General features: G+C 44.4%; 1 protein-coding gene across 1 annotated transcript in view; it reads left to right on the top strand.

The window, feature by feature from the left end:
* The window catches only part of LOC137546467 (cytochrome P450 3A24-like), a 45,493-nt gene extending 37,783 nt beyond the window's left edge, over window positions 1-7,710 (top strand). Inside the window, exons 11-14 of the mRNA XM_068268969.1 lie at window positions 2,194-2,354; window positions 3,803-4,029; window positions 7,306-7,468; window positions 7,594-7,710. Of these exons, the coding sequence (XP_068125070.1) occupies window positions 2,194-2,354; window positions 3,803-4,029; window positions 7,306-7,468; window positions 7,594-7,689 (647 nt within the window). The 3' untranslated portion in view covers window positions 7,690-7,710. The remainder of the gene's footprint in view (window positions 1-2,193; window positions 2,355-3,802; window positions 4,030-7,305; window positions 7,469-7,593) is intronic.
* Window positions 7,711-9,250: the final 1,540 nt, after the last annotated feature.

Below are 9,250 nucleotides of genomic sequence, written 5' to 3' on the forward strand. Positions count from 1 at the left end.
CACTGTCCATGTCTCTACATATCTTCCCATTAGTAGTGCCCTGCCACTACAGGCATATTCCGGCCTAAGGATAAAGTGTGCAAAGACTGGAATGAAAGTTTTGCAGGTGTCGTAACTGCTTACATCAAATAAAGGCCGATAGCAAATTATTGCCTAGCCCTTAACTTCCCACAAACTACCTACCTGACCCTTTAACACCCCCTCCCCCCCCCCCCCCACACACACATACACAAAAACTACCTTCTTAATGCCTAACTAACCCTTAACCCCCCAACTAACTACCTAACCCCCCCAATGCCTAACCCTTAACCCCCCCTGCACAAACTGCCTACCTAATGCCTAACCCTTAAAGAGAAACTCTGACCAAGAATTGAACTTTATCCCAATCAGTAGCTGCTACCCCCTTTTACATGAGAAATCTATTCCTTTTCACAAACAGACCATCAGGGGGCTCTGTATGACCGATATTGTGGTGAAACCCCTCCCACAAGAAACTCTGAGGACCGTGGTACTCCTGGCAGTTTCCTATCTGTGAACCTTGTTGCATTGTGGGAAACAGCGGTTTACAGCTGTTTCCAACCGCCAAAAAAGCATGAAACAGCTCACCTGCCAACAGTAAAAATTTCACCATGTTATAAATGTCAGAATGTAAATCAGGGATTTAAAAGATTTTACAATGGGCAAACACTGACTAAATCATTTATACATAATTATTGTAAAAATGAAGCACTTTTTTATTACATTATTTTCATTGGAGTTCCTCTTTAAACTCCCCCCCCCCCCCCCCACACACACACAAATTACCTGCGCAACGCCTAACCCTTAACACCCCCCTGCACAAACTGCCTACCTAATGCCTAACCCCGCACAAACTACCTACCTAACGTCTAACCCTTTAATTTCCCCCAACAAAAACAACCTTCTTAATGCCTAACCCGTAACACCCCCCTCCACAAACTACCTACCTAACTACTTAACCCTCCCCCACAAACTAACCACCTAATGCCTAACCCTTAAACCCCCCCTCCACCACAAACTACCTACCCAACGCCTAACCCTTAACACCTCCCCCCCCCCCCCGCACAAACTGCCTACCTAATGCCTAACCTTTAACCCCCCCCCCCCTGCACAAACTACCTACCCAACGCCTAACCCCCCCTCCCCCCACTGCACACACTACCTGCCTAAACCATAACTATCCCCGCCCCCCTTCCCCATACACTATACCTAAAACTACTCCCTTCAGGCACCCCCCCCCCCCCCCCCCGTACTCATGAGGAAAAGACGCAAATGCTCGTTTGCCCGATACGATATATAGTAGGCACTGTACCAGCTATTTGCCGGACGGACACCCAAACTTCCGCTCTGGCACAGTAATACTGATATTTTACATTGGCACCTATGGCGGTGCCCATTAAGTCCACTTGCCACATGCGCCCTTATATACTGTTTTGGTTGTAACCTTTCTCCACATCATGCAGAACTGAAAAGTAAAAATGGCTGAGTGGCACTTTAACCAGTTAAGGACCACAGGCTTACCTTACCCCCTTAGTGACCAGTCGATTTTTTTACAATTCAGTGCTCTGCAGCTTTAACAGCTCGCTGCAGAGCCATACAACTTAGCACACAAATGAAATGTACTTCCTTTTCTTGCCACCAGCAGAGCTTTCTGTTGGTGGCATCTGATTGCTGCTGCAATGTTTCTTTTTTTTTTTAATTAATATTATTTTTTTTTATTAAAAATGGTTATTTTTCTTTTAATTTTCCTTCCCAGCATCCCTACCTTCATGCAGAGAGCCGGTCAGTATGATCGCCTCTCATAGGTATCAGCCTATATGAAGCAATCATCTTGTGAGCCACTCAAGGGGACAGCTCAGCGACAGAGTTGTCCTCCGTACAGCACTGAAGGAGATCGCAGAGCTGTACATAGAAATAACGGCTCCATCTCCTTCCTAACAGCCTGCTAGCCGCAATCACGGAGATCGGCCACATCACTCGGCAGGGAACGATCACGCATGCTAATATCCGCCACCAGGACTTGATGCCAGTCACGTTAGGCGGTCCTGGGGGAGCCACCTTGCGACCGCTAATAGGCGTCAGGCGATCATAAGGGGTTAAGCCCGGTGTAGTATTCACCATTGCTCTTCATTTGAGAATATATCTATGGTTTCAAGCTGGTTGTATTTTCTACAGAACTGTCTGACACAGAAATCATGGCGCAGGGACTTATCTTCATCATGGCCGGCTATGAGACAACCAGCACCACTCTCATGTTCTTGGCATATGTTTTGGCAACCCACCCTGATGTCCAGACTAAAGTGCAGGAGGAAATTGATGCCCATTTACCGAACAAAGTAAATCACAATATATTTGCGTTTTCTATATTTGTGTGTGTGGTGGGGAGGGGGGGGGGGTACTCGAGTTCTATTTATTTATTATTTAGGCATGGTTTACACTGGTTTTGATGTGACAGAAATGGGCTTGTTCACATTGAGGGGTCAGCCACACTATAAGCGCTTTTGTGAGTGCTTTTTGATTGATTAAAAATCGCTTTTTATAAATCGATCCTATTTACTTTTATTAAAATCGCTGTAAAAATCGCTGCAATTGTTCCTGATTGCGCAATTGTGGCGATTTTTCCTGCAATTTTTACCGTGATTTTAATGAAAGTGAATGGGAGCAATTTTTAAAAAGCGCTCAGAAAGCGCTAATCAATCACAAAGCGTTCAGAAAAGTGCGTATAGTGTGACTGAGCCCTTAAAGTGTACCTAAAGCGAGAATCAGATTCAAAAATAGACACCCCAGTAGTGGGAAGCCTCTAGATAGTCCAGAGACTTTCTCCAAGATCCTTTTTCACGCCATCATTCCAAGGATTAGTCAAAATATCCTACTTGTGGCCATGCTTTCGTTCAAGTACGAGCTTCTCCATAGTGGGCAGGAGTAAGATCCGTGTAAGTCCTGTAGAAGGAAGACACTGCTCCATGGCTTTTTCCCACATGCATAGTTCCGCGTGCAGGAAAAAAATGTACTACATGCGTCATTTTCTCACACACTGTGTATTATCCCTATCAGAGGCGTAACAATAGACCCTGCAAGGGATGCAGCAGCAGGGGGGCCCAGAAGCAGAAGGGGACCCCGTCAGTGGAGAAGTTTATTTTCCCAGTCCTGAGAGACTGACAACTAAGGGCACAGACAGAAAAAACTTTCTGCTGTCTGCACAATTGTTCTAATGACTGCATCAGCTCAGCCACTTATAAGGAATCATTTAACACTTTGTAGACAAAGATTTGTAGCCAGTCCCTATTCTTTGTTCAGCAGGGTCTTGTCTACAGCGCTCTACTGCCCCCAGCCCCCGGTGGGAGGTATTTGGGGGAGTGGGCCCCATCCAAAGTTTCACAGGGAGGCCCAGTGATTTCTAGTTATGCCCCTGATCCCTATCAACATTACGGTCAAGCAAAACAGGTGCAAATGTTGAGCAGTTGCTTAGTGTATCGATCAGAGCACCTGCTATGGTACTTCTGAGCTAGCTGTGCTCCAATGTGCCATATATCAGAAAAGCTCACACAATGAAATAGGAGCAGAATCTCTGAACTGCATTCAACAAACAAAAAGAATCTCTGAACTGCATTCAAACACAGAGCTGAGTGGGTTTGTAAATATGCAGTTAAAATTATTAATGGTATAATGGTGTAATAAACTGTTACTATTTCAATATTAAGAAAGCTATAAACTTTGAAAAGAAGTTTTACAATCTATGCAGCATTATTTACATTTGAGACATGAGAAATTTTGATTACTGCAGGCTCCTCCAACCTACGACACTCTGATGCAGCTGGAATATTTGGATATGGTGATTGATGAAACTCTGAGACTGTACCCTGCAGCTTTGAGAATTGAGAGAGTTTGCAAGCAAACAACCGAAATCAATGGAGTGACCATCCCAAACGGAGTTGTGACTGTGATCCCGAGTTTTGCTTTACACCGAGATCCTGAACTCTGGCCTAACCCAGAAGAGTTCCGCCCGGAAAGGTATCACACCTTTTGTTGAATATAGCATTTTACACCAAGAAGATCTCTGGTATCGCAGAGTATAAAATGAATGGTTGACTTAGACTGGAGAACTCACCTTTCATCAACTAGTTATGTGCAGATATAACCGAAGTGAGGGTTGCAAAGTTTTAACATAAAAAAAAAAAAAACTCCAGTCCAGCTTTGATCACTCATGGGGATTGATTCACTAAACCGTGCTAATGCATAGCATGGCCGTTAACACACCTTATCAGAGATAACACGACTTACCAAAGTTAACACGCCTTATCAGAGTAGCATAGTGAGCGCTACGAACTTATGCCTGCTGATAGGCAATGACGAGAGCTCCACTCGTCCTGCCCTGAGCCGTAACGCTCACTATGCTACTCTGATAAGGCGTGTTAACTTTGGTAAGGCGTGTTAACGGCCGTGATATACATTAGCACAGTTTAGTGAATCAATCCTAAGTTCTGCAGTGTTCTCTGAGCTTAGCACAGCATTCCCTATAGAGCAATATTTTTCAGTTGAAGGGGCACTACAGAGAAATTTAGGCTACTGGGATTACCCTAGTAGTATGTTTCTAATGCTGGGCATACACAGACCGTTTCTGCGCCGGTATCGAGTCAGCGGCTCGATGCCTGCGCGTCACCGCTCGTCCGCGTGTGCACGCGGATGGATTGCCGCTCGTCCCCACGGGAGTGGCTAATGAGCCGCTCGTTTCTCGCCATTGTTCTCCCTGCCGGTATCGAGCGCAGTACCAATCCGGCGGGGTATCGGACACGTTGGATATTATCAATCGAGGCTCGATTGATAAGCCTCTCTCCTGTCCGTGTATGCCCAGCATAATAGGAAGAGCAACACATATTAGGTAGTGTTGTTGTTTACAAAGGTCAGCTGGATAGGATAATTTATATCACATCTACAGATTCTGGCCTCTGTACGGACTTATTTCCACTGGGAGCCGCGGTCGTTTATGACTCGGCCTCAGCTGCTGTTCTGCGTAGCTTCAGCCCTGAATCGCTGAGTCATGCCATGCATGGCTATAGTGATTCAGCTGCGTGCTGCAGAAATCTGCCGCATGCAGTCCAGATTCGCACTGAAGTGTGATCTGCATGGCAAGCCACTAGAAAGATTTTGGGCTCAGTGGAAATAAGCCCTTATGACTGGTACACACCTTGCGATTTCTTGTCAGGTAGATGGGTAGAATAGATTATTTCTAATTGTCTTTCTGATCTATTTTTGTATAGAAGTGATAGGAAAATTGATCAGAAACACGACCGTGTATCAGATCAGACATGTTGTAAATTATCTATTCGACCCATCTATCTGAAAGGAAATTGCAAGGTGTGTACCAGGCATTAGGCAAGGGACATACTTTGTGTTCACATAAGGTGGCCATGCTTCAGGTGACTTGGCGGCCGATCGCCCATCCCATTAGATTGTTATAATTGAATGAAAGTTGGTGCTGCCAAGGGCACGATTGGTCGAGTATGCAACTAATTTCGGTCAGAAATTGCTCTCGTGAATTGGTTGTACATGCTGCAAGATGTAGGGCTAACTTGTGTGATCGGGTGCGTGACGGTAATGGCGAGTGATAGCAGGATGAGCGACAAACACGATGAAACCCCTGACGCTGTGCCCCCTCCCAGCGCCCAGTGCACTATACATTACCTGTCCATGTCCACCGCTTGCTCCGGGAGCAGTCCTTGGTCCATACACGTACCCCACGTGGTTGCCAGAGTAACATGGGCGCGTGTCACGTGACGTCACATACATGCACTTGTGTAACCACGTGGGGTGTGTGTAAGGATGAAGGACAGAGCCAGTGGTGGACATGGACAGAAAAAGCTCTGGGCACAGGGGGGAACATTGCACATTAGGGGGACAGCATCGGGCTGGCGGATGCGGCATCACAAGGCCGATTCCCGATCGATTTCAGCATGAAATTGATCAGGATTTGGTCTGTGGTGTATGGGCAGCTGACAGATCTCTCTCTAATCAGATTCAATTAGAGAGAGATTTGTCTCGTGGTTGAATCTGCCTATCATTGCTAGATGTAGGGCTACCTTTAGACTGTGTGACAACAGAGCTGATATCTCTCTCCTCTCTCTCCTGTGTCACTCCTCTCCATTACCGCCTCTTCCTGGGACCCTCTGGAAGCTCGTAGCAGAGCTCCTCTACATGTATAAGTACAGCCGCACCTGTGCAGTAGCAAGGAGCAGCTTGTGGCGTACAGCTGCGCTCATATGCGGCGGGTAGTACAAGCACATTAACATATCCAATAAGTTATTGTTGGATATGTTCCCGGGGTCCGTGCGCAGCAATGGTGGGGTCGAGAAGGACTTGGTCAGCCTTTGGAATATCCAGAGGCCTCCCTCTACCTAGGTCATCTCTTTTTTTCATGCTGGCTTCAACTTAGGTTCACTTTAAAAGGGGGAAAATTCCTTCTCAACTCCAGATGGCTGTCAAATAGATCCCCGGATCATCTCTGCTGTGAATAACCTAGTAACTGTAGCCATGAATGTCCTTCAATGCAAGGGAAGCATCCAAGCTATCTCTAGATACAGATATAGATTTTGCCAGACCTACTGCCTGTGGTTAGATAGTCCAAATATTCCAGATTTTAACAACTCTTACTGAAAAGAACCCCTTTCTAAATAGATGGCAAAAACTTTTTCCTCCTTTTCTCTCCATACGCAGATCATGTTGCCATGTCCTTTGTACACGTTTAGAGACTAAAAGCTCATCTGCCAAGTCTCTGTATTGCCTTTTATGTATTTACACATGTCAATCAAGTCACCTCTTATGCCGGGAATACTCGGGACGTTTCCGTGGCTCGATTATGCCACCGGATGGATTCCCGCTCGTCTCTGCGGGTGAGTATCTTATCTTCTGCTGGTTTTCCTTATCTTTTTCTATTGTCCCGCCCACGGTATCGAGCGCGGAATCGATCCAGCGGGTGATCGGACATGTCGGAAATGATCTAATCTAATGGCTCGATCGATCCGCGGAAACGCGCTGTGTATTCCTGGCATTAGTCATGGAAATCTCCTTTAGAGCTACAGTAGTATAAATGGACCAGTGACTCTAGTTCAACACTAGTTTGATTGCATATCAATTGGAGGGTCAACTGCAGTTTGACGTCATTTTCTCAGTTTGTCTTCAGTTCAAGTTCAGCCTTTATAGCCTCATGTCAAAACTAGTTTCCCATTCACTGTTATACAGTAGCTGGGACATGATGTTATGTCAGCTTTTTTTTTGTGTGTGTTTTCCCAGGTTCAGCAAGGAGAACAGAGAAACCCAAGACCCTTATACCTTCCTTCCCTTTGGTGCTGGACCCCGTAACTGCATTGGGATGAGGTTTGCTTTGATCAACATGAAATCTGTCATCACCATGCTGCTGCAGAACTTCAGTTTCCGGACTTGCAAGGATACTCCAGTAAGAAAACACTTTCATTGTAACAATAATGCCTGTAGACTTTTGGCAGCCTGCATGTTACATAGCTAAAATAAGTGAAGACCTAAAAGAGATATTTGATAGTAATGAAATTATTTGTATTATAGATCCCACTGGAAATTGACACGACAGGTTTCCTAAAGACAAAGAAGCCTGTCCTACTCAGTCTGGTGCCCAGGGAAAGCCAGAAGACTGAGAACTAGACTTGAAAGAAGTGTCAACAGCTCAGGAATTAACATTTTTCATTTGTCATTTCCTCATGAAATAAATTTTTAAATGAATACAGCTTTGCACTTGACTTTTGTATAGAAAACAGTACTGCACGAAGATACTAATCATTTAATGGACAACTGGGTGAGATGTGTATGGAGGCTGACATATTTATTTCCTTTTAAACAATGCACATTGCCTGGTTACCCTGTTGAATATCTGAATCTAATACTTTTAGCCATAGACCCTGAACAAGCATGCAGATCAGATGTTTGACTACATTTGCTGCATGTTTGTTTCAGGCGTGTGATTCAGACACTACTGATGCATGACAGATCCGCAGGACAGCCAGGCAACTAGTATTGCTGAAAAGGTAATAAATATGGCAGCCTCCATATACCCCTCACTTCAGCTTTGCTTTAAGTAAATAGTCACCTTTAAAACACAGAAGTACAACAAACAAAATACAAAGCCACGGTGTCAGTCTTTTCAGGTGTCAGTCAGGTTATACTCACTGGGGACTAATCTCTGGTTCTCAGCCTTTGGAAAGCCTTGCTTCATCCATGTTATAATAGAAACAGTGGAAGTTTCTTCCTAACTTCCTAACTGCTACACAGCAATAAATACGCAAGGGGTCTAGACACCCTTACTAACTACTAGCGGTCAACAGCACTGGACCATCAGATGTATTTTTTGGATAAAAACCTGTGAAGAAGCGGATTTTGTTACAGCTGGTTATTTTGGAAACATGCAAATGTCCATTCTAATCCTCAGTAGTGGAAAAGTAATCATGGCTGGAGATATCCGATATGTTACCAGTTTAGTTGCGGCATCAGTACCCTAATACTTTCATTACTACAGTCCTAGATGTAGCGATGGTAACTTATATTTCAGATAATAAAAACGTATGCAAACATAGTTTTGGGTACTATATACTATACTATACTATACTATACTATATGTTGGCGCTATATAAATCCAATAAATAATAATACTATGGAGAAGGGTAAGAAGATTTCTATTGCTGCTGTGTCCACATTAGGGAGATTCTTGTTCTACCTTCTTTGTGTCTCTATAGCTGGGACAGGATATGAGTAGAAATCGCACCAACCAGAGAACAGGACACAAAACTGGCCGAGGGTTCTGAACCTTACACTCTGTCTCCAGCATTACTGAAAGAAGTTTTGGCTGGAATTCAACTTTAAACATAGCTGGACTTTTTGTTGTATTTTTGTTATATTGGTAAAATGCCCCTTACAAGCAGCATGCTCCTTGGACTATGACACTAAAGGTGGCCATACACTCATTAGATTAGCAGCAGATCAATCATCAGATAGATTTCTGATCTATCTGATGTGTTTAGAAACATTTTTTACTAGGAACAGATTTCCAATAGATTTCAGTTTGAAATCTATTGAAAATCGATCTGATGGCTTTTATCTGATTGCCATCAGGGATTTTAGCTGATTGCCATCTGGAGACGGGAAGGAATTTTTTTCCCTTTTGGGGCTAATTGGACCATGCCTTGTAAGGGTTTTTCGCCTTCCTCCAGAT

The sequence above is a fragment of the Hyperolius riggenbachi genome, chromosome 1 (genome assembly GCF_040937935.1).
Source record: "Hyperolius riggenbachi isolate aHypRig1 chromosome 1, aHypRig1.pri, whole genome shotgun sequence".
Lineage (NCBI taxonomy): Eukaryota > Metazoa > Chordata > Amphibia > Anura > Hyperoliidae > Hyperolius > Hyperolius riggenbachi.